The sequence below is a fragment of the Zalophus californianus genome, chromosome 12 (assembly GCF_009762305.2).
Source record: "Zalophus californianus isolate mZalCal1 chromosome 12, mZalCal1.pri.v2, whole genome shotgun sequence".
Lineage (NCBI taxonomy): Eukaryota > Metazoa > Chordata > Mammalia > Carnivora > Otariidae > Zalophus > Zalophus californianus.
This window is the reverse complement of record NC_045606.1, coordinates 54272049-54298316: the sequence shown is the minus strand read 5'-3', so window position 1 is coordinate 54298316 and position 26268 is coordinate 54272049. Positions and strand designations below refer to the sequence as shown.

Here is a 26268-nt window from a genome sequence, read left to right as displayed (position 1 = left end):
ATTATCCTGTGATGAAGGGTGTTTTAACCAGCCTACTTTGGATATAGTTTGTAAGGTAAATTTCTGATAGACTAGTTTGGTTTATAGCATTTCTTTTATTCAAAGTGAATACAACTCTCATGGTTCAGAACAGTATTTCTCAAAGTATTTGTGGTGAAGGACCAGTTTTTTAAAAAATTTCAGTGTGTCACAGACCAATATGTGTACTTAATGCACATGATGAACGTGCAAATCACATCATATGTGAAGTACCACATGAATTTGATTACCCTTAACTGATCTGTACTATATCCTGTTCAGTAAGTCTGCTGATTACCCACTTGGATGTTGCAGCAATATCAAGTTGCTGTAAATGTTTCTAAATGTTTCCAATTTCTGTATTTACATTGTTGGGCACTGGTAACATTTGTGGATAGTCTTTGGTCCATGGACCACACTTTTAGAAGCACTAGTTTAGGAAGTTTTGCATGTAAGTTTGTTTTATGTTTTTAGCTTGATTCATGTGTTAAAGACACTGTGTATTCTGTATTCTTAAAACACAACTCAATCTTGGGGCGCCTGGGTGGCTCAGTCGTTAAGTGTCTGCCTTCGGCTCAGGTCATGATCCCAGGATTCTGGGATCGAGCCCCGCATTGGGGTCCCTGCTCAGCCAGGAAGCCTGCTTCTCCCTCTCCCACTCCCCCTGCTTGTGTTCCCCCTCTCGCTGTCTTTCTCTCTGCCAAATAAATAAATAAAAATCTTAAAAAAAAAGCACAACTCAATCTTAAAAGATATATTTAGAAGTGCTTCTAAAATATAACTGTGTAAATACTTTAATATCATAACCCTCCTTTTTCTCTTTAGAATATTTTGTATCTTAATTTGGTGATATTCCTAAAATGTTGCTATTATCCATTGTCTTTTGGCATTTTTGAAATTTGGGACATGGTTTGGGTGTTACTTGAAGTTCGGCAAATTTGTTATTTGGATTTTATTAATAGTACTTTTTCATTATTCAGTTTATTTCATTTAATAAGCATTTATTGAACCCATACAAGGTGCCAGAAATCACTTAGAAATGTAGCAGTGAACAAAATAGACTAAATTATTGATCTTCTGGATTAGAACTTGTATTGTGGTAGGTGAGATAGACATTAAGCAAATACCTAAATGTGTAATACAGTGTTGGTTGGTGATAAAACTATGAACAAAAATAAAGTAGAGTAGGGGGAGTATGTATTGAGATTCAGAAGGTATTGGTTGAATCATCTCTGAATGAATTAGGGGGAAAAATAAAACTAAGGGCAAGAGTTTTCCAGGAGAGGGAATAGTAAATGCCAAGACCCTGAAATAGAAAATGTGTGGTATGATCGAGAAATTGTAGAGGCAGTTTATGGTTACAATGCAGTTTGCTTGACTTGTCCTTTTAATTGACTGTAACTTTAAGACAGGCATATGATTAGAGGCTAACAGAGCTCAAGTGTGTTATGAAACCAGCTGTTTTGTGAAAGAGCCACATAAAGTCTCTTTGGTGTTCTAGGCATAGGGAGCACAGAGTATGGAGAGATCATTCAGTGGGTACGGGCACCTGAATAGTGGTGTCCTTCCAACTTTTCTGTATCTTTTTCCTACCTATGTTCCTCAGTAAAGTTCAATGTAAAAAAATTAACTTGCAAGATTTTCTTGTAAATTTATGCAAACTTAACTCTTCCCCAACTTCTATCCCTGCTTTAGTCATTCAAAGGCAATTTTATGTCACATTTCTCTCTTAGGATAAAAACTTCTTATGTACAAATGGATTTTTGTAAAAGTTTATTTGTAACTTACTTGTTTTAGAATCCAGAATGTATTTTAGAATGGAAAGAAGGTACATGATGATTAGGTTCTCATTAGACCCATAAAAAGCCCATTTAATACCTGAAAATATATTTAAGAAGCAGTTCTGTCTTAACACTACTGTAGAATCTACCCACCAAATAAAATTATGTCAATGAGAATATACATACAAAAATTCAAATCAAACACTAGTAACACAACATGTTCTAATGCTCCATTGTTTGTCTCAAATATATTCAAGTTAGATAAGTCAAATACTGCCTGTATTTCCTACGTGATATATTTTTCATTGCTTTTCTGATATTTTTCAGGTATGTTTGTAAAGGAGTCAAAACATGTTGGCTCCAGTTCTGACCTCTGTGAGCTGCATAATTTTGGCCATAGTAGATAGCCTCTTTGTCTCAATTTCCTAATGTAAGAAGTATGGATAATGATATTCTACCCTACAATGGTGTGGGAATTGAACAGTTCACGTACTTTGAAAGTACTTGGCAAGTTGTAAAACACCGCACAGATACTGGTATTTCTCTCTTGGTTTGACATGCATAATTTCATCTAACCTCATCATAACATAATGATTTCTCCGCCCCTTTGAAGCTGTCTTCATTTGGTTCGGCTTTCATAAAGCAAAAACTCTTAATTTTTTTTAATTTTGAATTTTAAATTCGTTATAAGAACCTGTTGAGGGTGTTTTGATTAAAATTGATTATGTTTCATGAAGACTATTGAATAAATTTTCAACATAAGATTTCATAATTTCATAAATACTTGTTAGGTTATATCAATTGATTTAACCAAAGTTTTTCCGGGTATTTAAAGATTAGGGTTGTTATACAACAATACAAGATTGCTGACATTGGTCCACAAAGAAATTTTTAAGACTCTACTCTGAAAGCCGACCCATTTCCCTGCCAGTTTTTCTTTTTTCCTACCACCCCCAATCCAGTTATTCCAAATTCCTACTTTAAAAACATCTCTTGTTATCTATGAATGGGGTTACTTTGCCTCTAGCCATCCACTTTCCTGTTACCCTTGCCATGCCACAGTAGACATCTGTTGCGCTCTGACAACCATTATGGGAGTGAAAAAAATATTCCTTAACTGTCAGAAGTTAGATAATTTTTCTTTTTTCTTTTTTTTTTAAGATTTTATTTATTTATTTGACAGAGAGAGACACAGCGAGAAGAGGGGACACAAGCAGGGGGAGTGGGGGAGGAAGAAGCGGGCCTCCCACAGAGCAGGGAGCCTGACGCGGGGCTCGATCCTAGGACCCCAGGATCATGACCTGAGCCAAAGACAGACGCTTAACAACTGAGTCACCCAGGCGTCCAGAAGTTAGATAACTTTTCAATAGGAAAGCCTAGTTTGGCTTAATGTTTATTGAAGTGTAACTTTCACTACACCTTGTGTAAATAATACTGACTTTAATTATAACCAGTATACTTTACATATTTAGCATGTTTGAAATCAGAACATCCACCGTATGTTAGTTTCTGTGCATTACAATTACTGGAAGTAGAAAATTTGTTTAGTAAGTTGACTTAAATCTATTGCCTAAGTTAGTGAAGTAAATGAACTCTAGTTCATTGAAAATATAACAGCCTGATGTCTTGAAAAATCAGTACCCTGTGAATTTCTTCACATATTTATGACTTGTGTGTGATCATTGTATATGCTTAAAGATAATACTTACATGTAAGAGTCTCTTATGTCAACTTTCTGATTTAAAAAAATGTCTATGGTATAGATACAGTTATCTCTATTAACTGGGTAATACTGGCCTGTGGTGGGAGAGGAAAAGGTTATAGATAACTCCAGATTTTGTTTCAAATAAAATGACAGCAATGTTTAGATTATCCAAGGGCAATGTATCATGGTTACAATAGGGATCTAGATCTAGGGGTGCTGTAATTATTCAGCTATTTCACACACATTGCTGTTGGATGCTGCCTAATTATAAGCTCAGGAGGGTGATGTGATGATAACTACCTAGGATTCCCATTTCAATTTCTCCAACCCTGTAGGTAATCATGTATATATTGGCATGTTTTATCAGGAAGATAGCTATTTAACTAAGTTAAAAAGATAGGATATAAATAACAGTACCACTTTAGAGTTATAGATTATTTTAAAGTTTACAGGTGCTTCCAAATACGTTTATTTTGAACTGTTTGGCCTTCCAGTAGAAGTAAACTTTCAAAGGTTTGCTAAATAGCTTAGCAGTGAATAGTTTTGCTTCCAAAAAAATAAAAACATTTATATATTTTAGTAATTACCAATCAGGGAAAACCATTTTTATTTCGTATGTCAGTGTCATTCAAATACAGTCTAATCCTTGAATTAACACGTCGTCTTTTTTCCAGTTGCTAGAACCTGTCTGTCACCAGCTCTTTGAATTCTACCGCAGTGGAGAAGAGCAGTTGCTTCGATTTACACTGCAGTTTCTTCCAGAATTGATTTGGTGCTACCTTGCAGTCTCAGCCAGCAGAAATGTGCATAGCAGTGGATGTATTGAAGCTCTTCTTCTGGGGGTTTACAATTTGGTTTGTATTTAATGCAGTTAACAAGTGTTTGCCAAGAGCAAATATATAACCTTTTCAGCAAAAGTGAATACATAATATCAACTACTTTTCATTTTAGTAAAGCTAATATTTGTTTTTCATACATCAAATGGTACATAGCTCATTCTCCTAAAAAATAACTTTATGGAGGTTGAAGGCCATACAGGCATACATATAATTATGTAAATATACCTTTTTGGATTGGTTGAAAACTGAAAATCAGACCATTTTTGTTCTTTTATAGAGGTATCTAAAAATATCAGTGTTGAATTTTAAATTTTTTAGATTTAAAATCTATTGTCTATAAATTGTCTTTTAGTGATCTTCACAAAAAGCTTGGGAGAAAAGATCTAGTCTGATACGTACCACTAATAATTTCATAAAATCTGGACTGTCTCCAGAATTCATACCATTGATTTAACAGATAGTTTTGATTACTCTTTGTGTATTGATTAGTATGGTATTCTAGATATTTAAGGTTTATACTTTTTAAAAAGGAAAAGAAATTTAAGGTCCTTTTCTTGACATATTTTGTAACTATGTTAATTGATTTAGAAAATGTAACTCTTTACATAAGGAAAACCAGTGATTATTAAGATACTACACATCTCTATTTCAGCTATCCTATGTTACTTATATTTTTAAGAGGAAGGTTAACTCCTGGTATTTATAAATAATTGATAATTGATTATCATAGTTTATGATTTTAGTTGACTTTAAAATTTCTTTCCTTTCAGGTCATTTTTTTAGACTAACAGTTTATAGTTAGCTTTTAAACTTATGTGTAAAAAATAAATATTTTAAGATTTTTTTTCGCTTTTATAGGAAATAGTTGACAAACAGGGACATAGCAAAGTGTTGAGTTTTACGATTCCATCTTTATCCAAACCATCTGTATATCATGAAGTAAGTGACATTTTATCAAGGTAAATTTTTTGGTTCTAAGATTTGAAGTTGCTATAAATTAGGGTCTGGTTATTGAGGCCCCCCAAAGTTTATGAATTTATTAGGACCTGAAAAAGTATAAAACACCAGACAAGGTATTTACTATTCCCAAAGTGAAATGAGAAATCAGAATCATAAAACTTTAAAATCTGATTGTTTAAGAACTCTATTGAAAATACTCATTTTGAAATATTTTTCTCTCCTTCTGATGGATAAAACTAGTCTAATATTTTTGTATGTGGCAATTATGTATTTCTGGGGTAGAACTTTTTTAAGTTCTTATTTTAATTCCAGTATAGTTTACATACAGTGTTATGTATGTACAATATAGTGATTCAACAATTCCATACATCATCCAGTATTGGTGTAGAATTTTTGAAGTTAAACTAATTTTATTTCTACTTGTGGTTTGGTTTTTAATTAATTGTTAAATCTTTGAGCAGAAAATTTAGTACACAGGCACAATATTTTTAAGATATATGATGTTCATGGCAATCGTTCTTAGTGGTTTATATATTCTTAATATCACATTTTCAATAGAATGGCTTTTTCTTCTTTATTCAAATGTCTCTAGCCTTCCAGCATTGGGTCCATGGCTCTGACTGAGAGTGCACTATCCCAGCATGGTTTGTCAAAAGTTGTGTACAGTGGACCTCACCCCCAAAGGGAGATGCTGACAGCACAGAATAGGTATACTGTGGAGACATAACCTATTATCCTACCATGCTGATTTTTTAAAAAATTATTTTGGTAGATTTATAAATAATGTTTAATGAGCTGTATGTAACACTTTAAAAAAATATTTGGTCATTTTATACAAGAGAAAAACACATTTTCACGATTTGTTACTTTATACTTCGATTCAGATGTTATCTGGAACATTGAATTTTTAAGATAATTTTCAGATGACTGTGATTTGAGAAGTCTTTTTTTTTTCTTTTTAGTTTTGGTATTGTTATTGATATGGTTATATTATATGGGTCTATTCTATAACATAATATCTTTCCATAATGCCTGCCTAATTATGGTTGACTTCTTAGAATTCTAAAGATTTGTAAATATTCTTTTGGTTTGTCTTTAGGTTTGAAGTATTAACATTCCTTTTGTTGTGTTACAATGCTGCCTTAACCTACATGCCCAGTGTTTCTCTTCAATCATTGTGTCAAATTTGTTCAAGGTAAATAAAAATTCAAATGTTTTTAATGTTGAAGTATATGAATCTAGGATTGCTAGTTTGTTACACATCTAAGTTACTTTTGTTTTGTTTAATCATTTGTTTAAAACATTCAAGAAGTTAATACGAAGCTCAGCCTAGCCAGCATATAGAAAGCTCCCAATAAATGACAGTTCTAAAAAACATAATGAAGAGGGTAAAGCTGAATAACATTTCAATGGAATATTTAATCAGAAAAGGATCATACTGTATAATTAAAAGGTTGGAATTGTTATGACCTTTTGATTTTTGGCATGTGCTTGGTTTCCATTTTGTTTGTTACTTTGTTTTTATTTATTTATATTGTGCTCTAATTTGGTACCAAGAAACGAGTAAGAGATACTGTTTTTAAACTCTCCTTGTTAAAAAAAATTGAGCCAAGAGGTTTTTAAATAAATTACGATAGTCTCCTAGGTATACTATAAAAACATTTAAAAATTGTGATTTAAACAGGTATTTAATGATAGTATATATAGTATGATTCCAGCATTGACTGAGTATGACCAGAATATTAATAATACTTATGTCTAATTGGTGGAATTATGGTTCATTTTCACTTTTTTCCTGTGTGATTTCTTTTGTCATTCTTTAAATTTTCTATGATGAACATATTACCTTTGAAAAAAAGAAAACAAAACAGAAGACAGAGAAAATCCTGTTGGTAATACAAGTAAATAAGGGGAAAGTGGAATTAAGAGGCTTTTAGAATAATTTAGAATTGGGGAACTTATTTAGAAGATGGAACTTTGGAAAGTTAGTAAGAGGGAGGGTATCTAGAGCAATACTTAGAAATTAAATCAAAACAAAACAAAGGGAAAAGCAGAAATTGATATTAATAGAATAGAAAACCATGCAGGACCAGAGAGAGAAAGGAAGTAACAAGGCAGGAGACTTGTTAGAGAAATAGAGAAGTGGAGAATCTTTCAGATGATTCCTGAATTAGAATGTAGTTATATTTCCTAGACCTTGGAAGATGACACCAATGTGCCATCCCTCCCATTTACTGAATCTTTCTGACATGTTTCTTATTTTAAATCCTTTAAAGGCAGAGGTGTCCAGAGTGTTGAATTTCACAAATCTGTAAAATTTCAAAAAATTTAGAGTGGGTGGGGTATCTACATAACATTGCCAACTTTTTATTTGTCAAGTTATCATATTATAAAATACCGTGAACATTATTTAACAAAAGGGAGACTATTTTAACAACAAAAGAGGTGTGTGGTGGGGGAGTAGAAGTGAGGGACAACAATTTATAAGTTAAAAATGGGATGTTTAGCTTTTCTTGTTTCTTATTTCACTATGGTCCAGTGAAAACTTTGTTATGGACTAAAATGAGTGTGAGGACCAGCCCTTCATAAACATTTATTTAAGGAGTAACTTGATGCAGCAACTTTTACCTGTAGAACTTAAAACACACTACAAAGCCCAGGTTTTACTCTAAAGCAGTGTCTTACATGGTAGGACCCAGGAATAATGTTCTAATACGTTTGAAGTTCTAATGTTTTAATATAGATAGATGTTCTAATACAACCTCCTAAATAAGAATGACTGTTGATGTTTTCACGAAACTACTGATGGAAAAGTTAGGAAAGAACATGTGTCACTGGTTTCTGTCCTGTGTGACTCCTATGAACTGCCCTCTAATATAATTACTTTCACATTCTTGATAGAAAGTTGCTAATATACCAGTTTTAACTAACCAGGGGAACTGGGTTATCCTTCAAAAACACAAGTAATATCTGGTTTTAAAAACAAAGAGAAATACAGATTGAAAACTAGCTATAGGATTTTGGCCAAGGAAGATTTTTAGTAGAGACATTAGATTAATTCTATGCAAGGAAAAATTGAAAAAAAGAAATTTTAATGTTCACCAGCTGTAAGAAAACGAGGGAGGAAAGAGATCTAAGTAATTCAAAAGACTTAAGCTGTTTAAGTAATGCTAACTCTTAAGCCACAGAAGGTGATAGAAGAGGACATCCTTCAAATTTGTCATTCATGTCTTTTTTTTTTTAAGATTTTATTTATTTTTCAACAGAGAGAGACAGCGAGAGAGGGAACACAAGCAGGGGGAGTGGGAGAGGGAGAAGCAGGCTTCCCGCCGAGCAGGGAGCCCGATGTGGGGCACAATCCCAGGACCCTGGGATCATGACCTGAGCTGAAGGCAGACCCTTAACAACTGAGCCACCCAGGCGCCCCATTCATGTCTTTTTTAGTTTGCTTTTTTTTTTTTGATTCTCTATTACTGTGTTCTCAATGGCTTAAAATCTAGTTATTCATTTCTCTTAATTCCTGATTTCCTTAAGCATTTATCAAATATTCTAATTAAGATATTTTGTACATTTTTAAAACTAATAGAAAAGAATTAGAAAACACTTGTATCTAATCAAGCAAAGCCTAGTCTGTATCTATGGAAAGAAAACTGATTACAGAACTGTGATGACAAGTAAGTTATAAATGGTTATGATAGTTAAAGAACAAGAGCTTCCTGATGATACTAGTCCTAGTGCAGGTTTTCTTGTAGAATCAATCATCACACTGTTTTATGGCTAAAACAGCCAGCCTTTTGGCCACATGGCAGTTGTGTTAGTTTGCTGCTCGATTTGGTTGTTGATGACTATGACAAAATGATTGACCAGGTCATCTAGGAGAAAGGATACATAATTACAACCAGAAAAATTTCATGGAATATTTGAGTTAGACTGGGTGACAAATGTATTTCATTCTTTAACTTTCCAATTGTAATGAATTGTGGAAGTAGTTAAAACAATCTTGGACACTTCCCACCCTCCACCCATACATACACATCCATTCTACTCAGCAAAAATCTGTTTGGTTGCTTTAAGCTTTGCTTCCCTGATTCAGACTTACGGCCAGCTTGATAGCTGTTTTCCTCCCATATGGTGTATACAGACTACTTGAAGAAGAGACCTAAAAAGAAGCAAGAACTAGACTGAATGAATTTTAGTCAATAAGTTTTTATTTTCTTATTTATTTTTTAAAGATTTTATTTACTTATTTGAGAGAGAGAGAATGAGAGATAGAGAGCACGAGAGGGAAGAGGGTCAGAGAGAGAAGCAGACTCCCCGCTGAGCAGGGAGCCTGATGCGGGACTCGATCCCGGGACTCCAGGACCATGACTTGAGCTGAAGGCAGTCGCCTAACCAACTGAGCCACCCAGGCGCCCAATAAGTTTTTTTTTTGCTAGTAGTAAACATTATATATGGCCCTCCTAAAAGAAATATAACCACCAATACTGCAAATAAGCTTTGCTAGTGTATACTGAAGTTCTCTAAACTGTGGGAAATAATTTTCTTTTTTTACTGTTAACTTCTCTTTTAATACAAGGCTATTTAATAGATGGCTTATCTTGCCTTTTGTTGTGGAATATAAATTTTAAAGATGAAACTGTACTAAGCTAGTAAGTTAAATTCTTTCCCATTGTCTAAGGGAGTTTCTTGATTTTATTTACCTGGTGAGTCATCCAGTTGACTGACATGGATATGTACTACTATGGATTCTTGATCAGTGTATTTGTTCTTGTGTACCTATAGTGAAACCCTGCCCCTTTCCTCACTACTAAATCAGCCTTCCTGACCACCTAAACAGATTTCTTCTAATCTGTCTATTCAGGTACCCTTTGTGCAATTAAGCCATTCTGTGGATTAATTCTCCTGACTGATAAAACTATATATTTATATTATATATTACATATAATATATATCAATATATTATATATGTATATATATATATACACTTAACACAGTGTATGCCACCTTGTCATCATCCAATAAATGACAGCTATTATATATTATATACTAATAATGAACACACATGTTCACTATGGATGCATAACATCTTTTTTTTTCTTGCCTGTTTTCTACTGCTACCAACAGTTCTAGAGCATATCTCAAACTAGATCATTCCTTGTTGAAAGAACCTATAGTTGACTTCTCATTTCTTCTTATTTTGTTTGTAATTTTTTTTTTTGCCTAGCTAAATCTTCTCCATCCTTTATAACCCAATTAAAATAATCTCTTATCTTCCAACTTGAGCACAATTTCTGTGTGTGGTATTCTCTTGAGGAAAGTGATAGAAGATTCAGACTTTATTAAGCTCCTAATTTCAAAAAGCAAAAGCAAGAGAACAGAAAAGTGCCCATTACTGTATAGGCAATTATTCAGTTTTCTTTTTTCTTCCTACTTCCCTATTTTCTGATCACCTAAACTTCTCCTTACCTTCCCTCTCCTCACTGCTTAAAAAGCAGAGCAGAAAAGGAAGAAGATATGAAATTGTTCTGTTTTATTTCATATCTATATCTGTTACCTAGATAGATAGGAAGTAGAACTGGACCAAATTTTAAATATTTCTCAAGTTAAAAATTAGAAAAGCATTTTTTCCCCTTTTTTCCAGCTAGTTTTTACTTCCTGGTCTGTTGATCTGGTAATAGTTAACCTATTTTCTTTTCTAGTTTACATTCTGGTATATTCGTGAATAAATACTCTCCCCAGTTAGCCTCACTGGAATTGTGCCCTCCAATTATTTTGTGATTTGTAACTCAAAATATTTTGACAAAAATCTCAAAAGTTTACTTTTAGGCTGGGAATGAGACAGTCTTTTGACAGAGAATGAGAATCATGGCGAGAGTTTATCTCACTTAAAAACTGATACTTAGAACTTCTCCCAGAAATGTATTTACAAAATATACATTCCAAAAGGATTTTTATTTTAATGTGGCTTATGAATTTGGGAAACATCTATATGTGACCAAAGGTAAATTTAATACAGACATAGGACTTAAACCACTCAACTGCTCTTTTGTAGGGTTGAGTTCCTATGTTTGAATTTGTAAAGCAAAATAGAGAACTTCAAGGATACTCCTCTGATGAACAGAGGAGTCAGGCATTTATGGGGCATTGATATTCTTATTTTGTTCTGCATTTTATTTAAACTCAATAAAGGATCTCTGAGAAAAGAATGTCTTTAAATAGAGAGATCAGAAAACTGAAGAGTAAATCAGAGAAGTCTTGGTTATTGTAAGGAATGGAGAAAAGAGGGTCAAGAGGTACTATTATCAGTTAATGATGCAGCTGGATAGGACTAGATTATTTTGGGTCTCAGCTCAGATGTCACTTCCTTGGAGAGGCCTTCCATGACCATCTTTCTAAAGTAGTACCTTCTTACCCCAGTTTATTTTCTTTTAGCATTTATAACACTATAATTACCTAGTTTGTTCATTTGGGTATATAGTCTGTCAACTGCTGGAACTTCACGAATTCTGGAACTTTGATGTTTTGTTCACTGCACTGTCCTCAGAGTTTGGAGAAGTGCCTGGCATATGGTAGAAACCTAGTAACTATTTTGTTGAATGAATGAAAAATAGATGATCTCTTCCACTTCAGATTTATGATCCATTAAGTACAACTAAGATTAAAGGAAATAATTCAGTTTTTGCTTTTTTAAAAGTCTTACATTGATAAATGCAAAATTCCTGCAGTCAATTGCCACAAGTATATAAAGTTTTAGTAGTTACAAAAACTAACTGCTATGATCTGAATGTTTGTGTCCCCCCAAAATTCATATGTTGAAATCTTTTTTTTTTAGATTTTATTTATTTATTTGAGAGAGAATGAGAAAGAGAGAGAGAGCATGAGAGGGGGGAGGGTCAGAGGTAGAAGCAGACTCCCCGCCGAGTAGGGAGCCTGATGTGGGACTCGATCCCAGGACTCCAGGATCATGACCTGAGCCAAAGGCAGTTGCTTAACCAACTGAACCACCCAGGCGCCCCATATGTTGAAATCTTAATGCCTAATATTATGGTATTGGGATGGTATTAGGAGGTGCTCTCATAGCCAAGAGATGCCACAAATTTCCCTTGTTCCTTCTGCCATTGAGGATACAACGGAAAGTCTATAACCCTAAAGAGGGGGCCACCCCGTTTGTTGTATTTTGTTATAGCAGTCTGAAGGACTAAGACTAATCCTTTGCATTTCTGAATAAAGGTTTTAGTACAGCCTCTAACAGATGACTGTTTATTTCCTTATGGGTAGCTAGTAGAGAAAATCAGGGAACCTGGAACCTTATTTCCCTTGTGAATCTGGCAAGTGTGCTGGTGTTTGAGAGAATTGTCTTTCTAGTTCTTACCTAAAGTAAATTTAAAAGTTGATTGACAATTTTAGATCTATGGCAAAGTTGGATTTAAAAAAAATTGTGTACTAACAGCAATAACTTATTTTTCTGTCCATATCCTCTATCCTGAATCCTATACTTATTTCCTGATTTCTAAACCCATATATCTGATCCAGTAGCCATCTCTATCAAGATGTCCCACAGACACCTTGTAAAAGTTAGAACTCTTTCTGCTGCAACTAACTGATATCTACATAAAACCAGATTATACCAAAGGGAAACTTTTTTGGCTCTTTTTACCTGGGAAGAGCAGGGATGGCACTGGCCCCAGTAACAACTAGATCCAAAAGCTCAATTGTTATCTGGATGTTCTTTCCCAACTCTCATCTCATCTTCTTCATCTGTTGGCATTGTACTTTTTTCTGTAGGTAGGTTTCCGCCGTGTGATAAGAACAGTGATGACAAGCGGCCTAAAACTTACATTATCTACCTTTAATGAACTCAGAAGAAAGAACCCCTTTCCCAGTTTTACTGTGAAAAACCAGGCAGCAAAGACACTTTGATGTTGCCAGGCTGAGGCTTCTACAAACCCCTCTGGGGTCATGTTTGTTAGTGTTATTGGAAGAGTACTTAAATATTGGTTTAAATATTGGTTTGGCTCTTAAAGATAAATAATGGTAATTTAAATGATATTTCTTTTTCTTTCACATAAAAATCCAAGCTGGTAGATGGTCTGGGGGTAGATTGGCTCTGTTTCTAAGGTGTTCAGTCTCCTTCTTTGTTGAGATTCTCCCATTCCCTAGGATGGTACCCTTGTCTGTATGGTGATGGATCACTATTTTTTTTAAAAAGATTTTATTTATTCATTTGAGACAAAGAGATACAGAGAGAGAGAGAGAGAGCATGAGCAGGGAGAGAGGCAGAGGGAGAGGGAGAAACAGGCTCCCCACTGAGCCAGGAGCCCAATGTGGGGCTTAATCCCAGGACCCTGGGATCATGACCTGGGCCGAAGGCAGATGCTTAACCATCTGAGCCACCCACGTGCCCCTGGATCACTATTTTTAATCTGCTTTCCATATCCTACAAGCAGGGGGAAAGAGAGAGTGGAAGGCATGCAACGGCTTTTAAGCTAGCAGTTACAGCTAGCAGACTGGTGTCCAGAACTAGTTACATGGTCACCCTTAGATGCAAGGAAGGCCAGGAAATGTGATCTCTAGTAGGTAGCCATTGTTCTAGTTAAAATTGGTTGGGGAGAGCGGAGAAGAGGTACCTTATATATGTTATTAAATGGAAGAAGGGAAAAGTAGATGTTAGGGTATTGACCTCTTGTCACAGGTAATTTTGTTATTTTATTTATAGCACAATCACATGATTATACTTGACGACATAGGAGAAGACTATTTCCTAAAGGTAAGAGGGGTGGAGGTACTATTAATAGAAGACATTGGTGGCCAGGGGAGAGGTCATGGCAAACAAATCAACATATCAGAAACTTAGTGTCTTCCAAAACAGTGTGTCTTATTTGTCCAAGTTCATTTAATACCACTACCATCCAGCCAGCTATCCAAACTAAATGTGGTAATAATTATACACTCCTCTTGTTTCTTCAGTCTCACCCCATGATTATACTTCCCAGGTAGGACTTCCTCCTCCCCACAGCTACTTCTTTAGTTCTCCCCACAATTACTTCATCTCCCTCCCCTCCAATTTCAGTACACTGTTCCGATGTAGCCCGAGTGATATTATCAAAAGACCAATCTGATCATGTCACTCCCTTGTTAAAACAACAAAACAAAAACATTCAGTTGCTTTCCATTGCCTGCATTATAAAACCTTGCAAGTTATAAGATACTCCATAATCTGACCCCTAGTTAGCTTCTCTGTTATTTTCTAGTGTCCGAGGGTTCTATCCTATGATTATTGTCCCAGTCTCCTTGGTGTCATGCTGTTTTATCCTTCTCTGGTTTTTCCCATTCCTATATTTTCACCAGGAAGCCTTCTCTGACCATCTACTTCTTCCACTAGAGTTTACCACTCTCTCCTTTTGCTACCTCTGTAACTTATTCATTGCAGATACTTGTTTACTGTAGTCTCCATGATTAGATTGTGCATCCCTGAGGGAACTACATCTTTCATCTATATTCCTAGTGTCTGATACATGATAAATCTTTAAAAATATTTACTGAATGAATAAATGAATTAATTGAAAAAATCCTATCTTTTATATATTGGTTCTCTGTTATTTACTACCATCTCTATCATAAATGTATATATGGTGTAAGAAAATAAAAATTTTTCTGAGTTTCCTTTTTTAGATAATAAGAGGAGTTTCTAGTCTATTTTGGATATAAGTATTTGTAATATCAAACAAAATTCAAGTTGGTTTTATTTCATATACAGTTAATTTTTTTTTCAGTGTTTATTTTAGTCATCTCAGGCTGCTGTAATAAAATACCATAGGCTAGGTAGCTTAAACAATAGATGTTTATTTCTCACACTTCTGGCTGAGCAATCTAAGGTCAGGTAACCAGCAGATTCGATTCCTGGTGAAGGCCCTCCTCCTGGCTTGCAGAAAACTGCCTTCCTCCTACGTCCTTCACATGGCAGAGAGTGAGTTCTGGTCTCTCTTCCTCTTTGAATAAGGGCACTAAACCCACCATGGAGGCTCCCATCCTTGTGACCTTATTTAAACCGAGGGTCCCACCACCAAATATCATCGTATTACGGCTTCAGCATATGAACTTGGGGGGAAACACAAATATTCAGTCCATAAATATCCCTGCTCCCTTTTACTCTTGGTTCTAAAGAGTTCTAAGATCTTCTCAATATGAAATGAATTTTTATTTTTGCTTTAAAGTTACTTTGAATTAATGATATTCTCAAGGGTCTTTTTTTGAAATGGTCTGTGGTATACTTGTATGTTTAAATGAAGGCTTAGACTCAGTCTATTGACTAGTACTATATTAAGTGAAGGTTTATTCTGTCAACCACAACACATTATGAGAAAACAACTTTTTCCCAGTTTTACTAAAATTAGAAACTTATTTTTTTAAAAGCAGTGCATGTTGATCATAGAAAATTTAGAAAATATATATAAGGAAGAAAATAAGTCTATAATCTCACTTTATGACTTTGTATATGATCTTTTTGTTGTGACGAACAACATTCACCTATTTGTTTATTACAAAATGGGAGTGGGTTTCATGCTTTATTCTGTACAGTTTTTCTCTCCCTGCCATTTAAACATCATGTTTAATTGTTTCATAGTATTCCCTGAATTATTTATATAATTCGTCCTCTTTGTTGGACTTTTAGGTGGCTTCCTATTTACTATAGTAAATACACCTTAACGTTAGTACTCCTTAAGTATCCTTCACTGTAATAAATACTTTGAATTTCAGTTGTGTTCATGGTAGTTTCTTTTAAAAAAATTAGTAAGATCTATTGGTCTTTCTTTAGGATTCTACTTTTGATGTCATGTTTAAACTTGCAAAGAATATGTAATGATTTGCTTATGTTTTATTTCTTTTTAACATTAAAAATTTCAATCTATTTGAAATTTATTATGATGTATTATATGGGACTTGAGTCTAATTTTAGAGTATTTTCTTGGAGCCTGCAATTTGTGTCAAGAACTTTGTCAGCAATAGAAGATCATATCATAGATCTATTTATGATAAATAATACCAAGTTTCATATAATGGGTTTTATGGTAACTAAAAATTATTATTGAATTGACTGAAATTAGTGAAGCAACTCTGAGAATCTGGTTCACTTACCATATAATAGTATACCTCTAGCTTTATACATTTTTCCCCCAGTTTCACTTACTCAGGAAAATGTTACAGGCAAATGTTCTGTTCGGAAAGATTCTGTGTTTCATAGCTGTTAGGTTTGTATGAGAGCATACCTAGTACATTATTGGCTTATAAATGTAAAAACTAAATTACCTAAATTTTTACCAATTTTACAAATATATTTATTTTGTTTTTTCTAGACTCTGTGTTTGTGGCTATCCCCGACAACATGTAAGAAAATACAAAGGTATAAGTAGCAGGATACCAGTTTCTTCAGGATTCATGGTGCAAATGTTAACAGGGATTTATTTTGCCTTGTAAGTTTATTTAATATACAAAGTAAATCTTCGATCTCTTTGAAATATCATAATCTGTTGTTTTATTGTTATTATATTATAAACTTGTTGGATAGACAATCAGCATATTTTTGTGAAAGAATATGAATCAAGATTTTTTTTTAATATTTTATTTATTCATTTGAAAGAGTGACAGAGAGTGTAAGCAGGGGGAGGGGTAGCGGGAGAGGGACAAGCAGACTCCTTGCTGAGCAGGGAGCCTGACACAGGGCTTGATTCTGGGACCCTGAGATCATGACCTAAGCCAGAGTCAGACATTTAACTGACTCAGCCACCCAGGCCCCCTGAATATGAATCTAGATCTTGCTAATAGTTTTATTACTTAAAATATATCTCTTAATGTTCTGAAGAATTTGTAATCAACTAAAACATTTTATCTTTCTTTAACTCAAGGACAGAATGAAAATTAGCAACACCCACATATACTCACAGTTTCTTTCTTCATTACTCTTTTTTTTTTTTGCTGTAATTTCCAAATAGTTTTTTTCCCCCGGTGAAGAACTTTTTCCATTTCCAGAAATTTTAACTCTTGAAAAACATCTTAGAGCCTTTTTGCTCACAAGTAGCTTATTATTAATTATTAATTTCTAATATTAATGCTCAGTCTTATTTAATGCCTTAGATACTAGTATTTTTCTTTGAACCCTATCTTCTACTACACATATCTTATTATACTTTGCATTATATTCATTTGATACCTTAATTTTTCTTAGTAGATTATAAGCGTCTTGACTGAAGGTAGAATTTATAATCTTTGGACTAAATATGGTCTGCTGCCTATTTTCTTTTCTTTTTTTTTTTTGCTGCCTATTTTCTTAAAAGTTTTATTAATATACACTTACACCTGTTTACATATTGCCTATGGCTGATTTTGTGCTACAGTGACAGAGATGAGTAGTTGCAATAGAGATTGTATGGCCCACAAGCCTAAAATATTTATTACCTAGCCCTTAAAGAAAAAAATTTGTTGACCCTCATGTTAGACCATTAATATTGTCCCGCAGCTCTTGGATGCTCTGATCTGTTCTATTTTCTGTCTTGATTGCTTTGTGTTTCAGGTTTAGTAATTTCTATTGACCTGTCTTCACATTCATTCATTCTTTTCTTGATGATGTTGAGTCTATTAATGAGCCCACTGACAGGGTTCTTCATTTCTGTTACTGTGTTTTATTTCTAGTCTGTTCATTTGACTCTTTCTTATGGTTCCCATCTCTCTGCTGAAATCACCATCTGTTCATACATGTTTTCCATCTTTTCCACTAGAGCTTTTAATATTTTAATCATAATTAGTTTAATTTCCCTGATAACTATAAAATCTGAATCATTTCTGAATTTGGTTCTATTGTTCTTTGTCTCTTGACAGTGGGTTGTTTTCTTCTTGTTTTGTGTGCCTTGTAAAATTTGAGTGATTATCATTTTGTTCATGGATAGAACAGTAGTGGCTGAAGTAAATATTATTTATGCCTGGAAATGGCACTCCTCTTTTCTTCTAGGCTTCTAGTGGAGTTATTATAGGCAGGAGTGAGCTGAGGTTGGATTTTGTGGTTGCTATGGTTACCTTCATGGTACCACCTACTTCAGATTCCTCTCATGATACCTGGCAGTTAGAATGTGAGCTGGATTGCTGGAGGGTTTTTCTCAATATTCTTGTTCCCTTCTCTGCTTTTAGCTTTCCCTGTGTACCTGCACCAAAGAAACAGTCTTTCTACATGTTCTTTTCCCCTCCTTCAGCAATAGAGTGCTGTTGCTTATTTCTGAATGTGTATTGGCCTGTGTAGGGGCTTGGGGGGGAGTGGTGTTCTCTGTTGTCCTGGTCCAGCATCAGTTATAAGCAGGACCTATGTCCCTGTATCTGGGGTTGGGGGAAGAGGGTAGCTTTTTAGTGGTCCTGTCTTTCCTCCTGTGGTAAGAGACCTCTAGTGGTCTCAACATAGGAGTTTCCTGATCCTTTCCCACTGGTAGAGGTGTTTTTTTTTTCTTTTTCTTTCCCTCACAGCCACAGTCAGTCTTCACCTCTGCCCTTGGGGTGAGAGGGTTTGCTGCTCTTTCCCCAAAGGCTTTAAAACTTCACATGAGAAAAAGGTCTGGCTGGATCATCAGGCCTTTCTTGCTCAGGTGGCTGTTCTTCTCCTTCAGGCCCGAACTACCAAGAGGAGCTTTCTCTGGTCCCTCGCCTTGCCCCCAGTTTTTCTTATGAGTGCCTAGAGGAGGTTTGTGGAAAAGAGCTTGTAAGTGGGTGTGAGCTCCCCTTTGTATCTGCTCCTAGAGATTCTATACACTCATGCTGGTCCATACTGGGCTTTTAGCAGTTTAAAAGCTTAGCTGAAGTCTTCTTACCTGCTTGCATTGTGGTCTGTCTCTCTTTAGAGAGACATCTGTCTGCCCTTAGGTTTCAAGCTACTTGGCTGCCTTGTGATTTTAGTTCTTTGCTGGATTAATGGAAAGCTATGATTTTATAGATTATCTGACTTTGTTTTTAGGGTGGGAGCAATGCTCTTTCCATTTCTTAGGACTCATTTGCACTCTCGATATAATTCTATTCTTTATTTTTGTTGGCAGATGACCAAGACATTATTTCTCTGTGCATTTTTATCATTTACCTCGTTTTTAGAGTTTGGCCTTATCTTTGAAAATTAATATGCATACACACCTTTCCCCCCAATATGTCTCAGATATTTGCAACATATATCATGTACACTTCTAAATGACTGTCAGAATGCAAAGATGTAACTACTTAAGATACTGTAAGCCACAGTAGTTGTTAATTCTCATTAAAAACTGTGGGAGTTACAGAATAATTTGACCATAAAGTGTTCTGAACATTATTCTAAGGTATATAATTTATTATGCTCTGACTTGCTTTGAAAGTGTAAAATGCTTTGAAATTGCCTCACTTTTTTGATATCTGGTCTATAAATAGACATGTTCTTTAGAGAAGAAATATATATCTATAGAATTTTCTTTGCTGTTAATAGGCTTTCAGACACAATTGAAAGGAATTCAAAGATATAAAAATATGTTTTTAAGGAGGGTGAAATGCTAATGTGATCTATTACTTTACTCAGTAAACAGTTTCTCATTGTATTTTGTTCAAATATATAGAATTAATTGAAAATAATTATACTTTATTTAATTTTACAGTTATAATGGAGAATGGGATCTAGCTCAAAAAGCTTTGGATGACATTATATACAGAGCTCAGCTAGAATTATATCCAGAGCCATTGCTGGTAGGTGCCTCACTTGTTTATGTAATAAAATTTCTCAATTTAAAACTATAAATTGAGAAGTAGTCATTCATAGTGCATTAGTGTCATTAACCTCAGTGATTCATGCTTCTGTTATACTAGAAAAATTTTATGCTTGAAAAGGTGTAGATAATTTGAGAATTTCATTAAGTTAACTTCTTAGGTACCAGTTAATAGTCTTTTAAACTTATAAGAATGTTCTTCTTAACATGCTAGAGCTGCATTTATTAATTAACATTAGGCATTTGGAAACATAAGTTCAATATTTTGGAATTTTAAATTTCATCATTTACATGTTAACTATAGTTTCCTTTTGAGCTCTTACTCCTTATTCTAGAAGATTTATATATCATCCTATGAAATACCTTGGAAAAGTATTCTTCTTAAAAACCTGTTAAAATTTGGCATTTTCTTTTATGTAAGGGTGTAACACATCTGTTAATACCCATCTTAAACCATATTTTTTTTCCTTAGGTTGCTAATGCCATAAAGGCTTCATTGCCTCATGGTGCCATGAAATCTAGTAAGGAGGGTACAAGGTGTATTCAAGTTGAAATCACACCAACTTCCTCTAGAATATCAAGAAATGCAGTAACCAGCATGTCAATAAGAGGTCATAGGTGGAAAAGACATGGTAAGAAATAAAAAAGTCTTCAAATTAGAGGATTATTGATTCTATCATATTTTGTCTTTACCTACAGTGCTATACCTTCTAATTTAGTAAATAACATTGCGGTAGCATGGAAGAAAGAGCTGTTGGATCACCTTTAATTCCTAAATTATTATCCACAAGTGATAAGCAGTAAGGCAAATATAGCCCCTTATGTTACATATATGAATGAAAATTTATTTAAACATTGTATTGGTTTTTAAATTTTATTTCTATAGAATAGGAGAGTAGGAAAATACATGTTAAAATTATTCATACATGGGTTTCTATTCAAAACTATTTGCAAATATTCTTTAGTGTTTCTTATTTCTCAGCTAACTATTTGGCAAGTAAACTTGCATACTGAAGTAGAACAACTAATAGGGACTTTGACATTTTCTTTTGTACTTCCTGGTCAAGAATGCCATTGTATTGAATTGATGGCAACTCTAGCTAGGCCTATTTCCTGGATGTTAATTTTCTTCCAGGACTGTTTGTTTTAATATTCTTCCTTGACTGCTTCATTTTATTACTGAAAAATTCCACAGGAAATTAATTTTATTTATCATGGCCTTCTCAATGCTTTCCTACTTCTCTCCCTTTCTTATAATTTATTATTTTAATTTAATTTCTTATTCTTTTTATAACTCCCCTCCTACCTGCAAGTGTTATTGTAGTGGCAAGAGTCAGTGTAAGATTATTACCTCCCTCAGAAGGTAATCAGTTATAGGACAAGAAGCAAAAAACCACTTCTTTGCCCCAAGCAAACACATATATTACTCTATTTTCTTTTTCCTGTAAACTGTGTTGAAAATGTAGCTCCTTTTGGTATATTTGGTTTCAGTTGTCTCTGTGGTCTCTGCAGAGAAAGTGCAAAAGTGAGAATATTCATGGTGAAAGAGAAAGTTGATGATGAGAACATTGTTCCTACTTGGGAATTCTAAGAAATAGTATGTCACAATGGAATGATGATAGGAAATTCCAACTTAACCAATGATCATTTTCAGTCATTTTATTTTTTAATGAAGTGTGACAATTCTTGAAATTTCTTTAGGAAGGCATAAAAGAGGTAGTAATGTTTGCCATTGGCAAGGCAAATGATGCAATGATTTAAAACATACAGAGTCTAAACATACTTTAGTTTCTTCAGTGAAAATTATGCTACTGAATGGGACTAGATTATAGGTCAAAAGTCATTTAATTAGTATGGTGGCATCCTAGAGATCAGTTTTCTGTTTTGGCATTAAGAGGTGAAAAGAGGCACAAAGGCAATGAACCAGATCATATAGGTCACTGTGGCCGTAATTGCTCCCAAACTCATACAGAAAATGCAAGAATGAATTCCTTTTCCACATTCCTTCTTGTTCCTTAGGTGAATGTATGGGGAATTAGAAAAAAATATAGAGGTTCTGCAGTTAAAAATGTGAAATATTGAAATTTGATTGTATTTGGGCATGTGTGTGTGAGAAAGAGGTGTGTGTATGTGTCCATGCATGCATTTAACAGAACAAGATGTTTACCCTGCAGTAAAATAGAAGCAATTTTCTAAGAATATTTTATAGGAGTAAATTACCAAAATAAGAGTGAAGACTACTTGAATATGTTGTATCTATTAGATTCTTACATATCTTCCAGATTCCATTTTGGCTACCACTTGAGGGATTGCTCCTGTGTCTTAAGGCTGTAGCCTCATTAAAGTAGTCTTCCTCACCTATCCCCTTACACTCATTCCACTTCAAAACTCTAACACTTGGGCAACTCTATGGTGACAAAAAAAATCACAGATGAGGATTTAGAAGAGAATGAACTATAAAAAAGCAAGTCAGGTTCAGGGAACAGACGCAGAATGTGGCTTATCTTGTTTACTACTCTTCCACAGTGTGAATTCCCTTTACCCAATGACCAAAATACTCCTACTCTAAGATACTTATTTATCTCCACAGGTAGGTTACATTCTCCCTTTTTACGGTAGTCTTGGTTTTCCTAACCAGAGCAGTATTTTTCACTGTTACCTGTCCTGTTGAATTAAGGTAATTTGAATTAAGATGGAATTTTCCATCTTTGTGATGCTGATTCCTACTTTGAACACCTTATTTATTCTGAGCTCTCTAACCAACACTGGCTTCTTGTGGGGAAGATAGGTAACTTCGTGATAGCTGTTAAATATATAGACAATTCTCAGGTTATAATGGATTTTTAAATTTGTTTATATATAAATGATATTTATTCCATTTATATATTATATAAATTTTAACAAAATTTAATTTATTTATACATTAATTTTTGCAGAAACCACGTTAAAGGGTTTGTAGATTCCAGGATGACCCACAAAAGCCTTTCATTCCATAATGTTTCTGAAGCATAGGATGTAGGTTTAGTTTATGACTGTGTGAAAACTGTTTCTTGATTTGATGAACCTCTACATTGTTTCCTGTTCCACCTATATCCTTACCACTCCCTTAGTACACCAACCCTCCCAGGAGGAAGGATTTCTTCCCAGATGCTGAACTGTATCACACAGTAGGAACGTGGAATATGCAATTTTTTTATTGTTATGTTAATCACCATACATTACATCATTAGTTTTTGATGTAGTGTTCCATGATTCATTGTGCATAAAATCCAGTGCTCCACGCAGAACGTGCCCTCTTTAATACCCATCACCGGGCTAACCCATCGGAATATGCAACTTTAAGACAGTGATAATGAGAGCTGGGGAAGGAAAGGGACAGGAAACATGAGCTTTAAGGAATATTCCTTTTTTCCCCTTGTCTCTTTCTTTGTTATTGCCAGTTGCCAGGAAAGAAGAAAGCTATTGGTCCTTTTTTCTTTCCTTGGGTCTCTCTCCTTTTTCTTTTCTTTTTCTTGTATTTATGTCTTTTTTAAAAATTGAGATATAATTGACATGCATTATATTAGTTTTGGGTGTACAACATAATGTTTTAATATATGTATATACTGCAAAATGATTACTACTCTAGAGTCTACCAAGTCTAGTTAACATCCATTGCCACACATAGTTATACATTTTTTTTGTGATGAGAACTTTTAAGATCTACTCTCTTAGTAACTTTCAAATATACAGTATAGTATTATTAACTATAATCACCTTATATCCTAACATCCCCAGGACTTACTTATTTTATAACTGGAGGTTTATACCTGTTGACTATCTTCACCCATTTTGCTCACCACACCCTGCCCCCAACCCCTGCCCCTGTTGTCTGTATCTATGAGCTTGGTTTGTTTGTTTGTGTTCTACATATAAGTGAAATCATATGGTATTTGTCTTACTCTGATTCATTTCTCGTAGCATAATGCACTCAAGGTCATCCATGTTACTGCAAATGACAGGATTTCCTTCTTTTTTATGGCAGCATAATATTTCATTGTATAAATGGCACATTTTCTTCATCCATCCATGATAGACATTTAGGTTGCTTCCATATTTATGTCTATTTATTGCCTGTCTCCTTTTTTCTCCTTTTTCTAGCCTATCTGGGGAGAAGAGGGAGAGGAGTAAAAGAGGCTCTCCCATGGAAGCAGCCAAGCACAACTTTTTTTGTTTATTTTCTTTCTATTTCTTTTTATTATTAAAGAATATAGATAATTAAACCATATGAACATATTAGTATGTTTGCATATCGGAATCACCCAAAATTACCCATGCTAACAAATACATTGAATTGGAACAATTAATCACATATATTCTTTTATTTGTAGCAGAAAAAACTTATCTTTACAGCAAAAGCCAGTTGATATTTTAGTGATTTTAAAACTAATTTGGAACACTTTTTATTTCTTACATTAAAATTTTTTTCCGAGCTCCTCTAGAATGTATCACAGATCTGCCATTCTTTTAAGTCAAGAATTATCCAAAGTTTATATTTTAATAGAAAGTATTCTTTTGGAAGGTAAAAAACTAATAGCTTTAACACCTCCACTCATGTCAGAACATATAGTCCTTGCCATGGTCTTATTACTATTGAATAACAACCCAAACTTCTAGGATTATATTTTGACCAGTTTAATTGCTTGGCCCTGTATTTATTATATGATAATAATAGTAGACTTTATTTTTTAGAGCAGTTTTAGGCTCACAGCAAAACTGAATGGAAAGTACAATACCCATATACCCTCTGCCCTCTCCCCCCAATACACACATATATCTTCCTCCACTATCAACACTCTGCACCAGAGAGTTACATTTGTAAGGCCCTGTAATTTTAATTTTGACCAGACAATGTATCCTCATATCAACTAAAGAGGGTGGCTTTTAAAGAAAAGTTGGTTTCTACTGAGATACTAATTTAGAGACATGTTTGACAATTAGTATTTTTGCCCAATTTTCCCCACTTCTCACTTGATTATCTTAATATTGTACTGACATGGCTTAACTTAATGGTGTGTTTTCAAACTTTTTAAACTTTGTGTATAAATTTCTGAGAAAAGTTTAATGACTTTATGATTCCATGCCAATACAAATGGAAAATGAAATTACAATGTAGAACTGCTGCTTTTCACTTTTAAGGGTCATAATTTCAGAATTAGTAGTTTTATTTATATGTTGCTAATTCTTTTAAGCATACCGTGTTTCACTTATTGTATATTTTTTAAACCTAGATTTTCAGACCACCTAGAGATTGAGGGGTATTTAGAAGTCATAATTTGAAGGTAAAATGCAACTAGGAAAGGATAATAATAGAATAAACGTTTAAAAACCATTACGGTAAGGGAGGAATGAGTAGATTATGACCATAGCAAGAATCAAAATGAAAATTCCAATAAGGAAAAGAAGATAAAATAATGAGATAATTTGTTAATTTTTAAAATTAATAACAAAAATGCAATTCTATTAAAAATAAACAGAAATAGCTAAAAGGAAAACAAAATATTTCTCTACAATTATGCCTCAGTTCTATAGTCATTCTTAAATGTTACTTCTAAAAGCTATCTTCATCATCTACCATTTCAGCTATAGCCCTTTTTCTTAAATCCTTGAACGATTGTCTACCACTTCAAGGTTCTGTTATGCAGTCTATACTTATTTATCTCCTTGTACTTTTTCCATTCCCTCTCCTCTTCCAGAGCAAATTTAATTGCTATTTTTTTTTTGTCTCCCCACCACTACCACTATTATGACTCATTCTTCCTCTACTTTTAAAAAAAAATTACCTATACTTGGAACAAGGTAACCAACTTTTCTCCTTTCTTTTAAAATACTTGAAATACCACTCCTTTGTTCTGTAAAATCCCCTAATTAAGTTATGGTTGCAAATAATGAAGGCTTATAATTTTTGCCAACTCGTTATCTAATAAAACGCTTATCTAGTGAAATCCCAATTCTTTATTACTGCCTACCATTCTTTCTACCTGCGCATTTATTTGTGAGATAATGAGGCAAGTAAGTGAAAGCATTTGGTATGCTTTAAAGTATTTATTACATAAAGGCTGATTGTTAACTCATTAAGAACTATTTAATTTGTCTGGGCGCCTGGGTGGCTCAGATGGTTAAGCGTCTGCCTTCGGCTCAGGTCATGATCCCAGAGTCCTGGGATC

At 34.1% G+C, this 26268-nt stretch overlaps 1 protein-coding gene across 2 annotated transcripts in view; it reads left to right on the top strand.

Annotated features, from left to right (window-relative positions):
* FAM126A (family with sequence similarity 126 member A) overlaps positions 1-26268 on the top strand; it is a 98694-nt gene that overhangs the window by 58189 nt on the left and 14237 nt on the right. For both annotated transcript variants that reach the window (XM_027573345.2, XM_027573347.2), the window contains exons 4-10: positions 4179-4358; positions 5202-5282; positions 5896-6011; positions 6403-6498; positions 16658-16774; positions 19955-20042; positions 20535-20694. In XM_027573345.2, coding sequence (XP_027429146.1) covers positions 4179-4358; positions 5202-5282; positions 5896-6011; positions 6403-6498; positions 16658-16774; positions 19955-20042; positions 20535-20694 — 838 coding nt within the window. The remainder of the gene's footprint in view (positions 1-4178; positions 4359-5201; positions 5283-5895; positions 6012-6402; positions 6499-16657; positions 16775-19954; positions 20043-20534; positions 20695-26268) is intronic.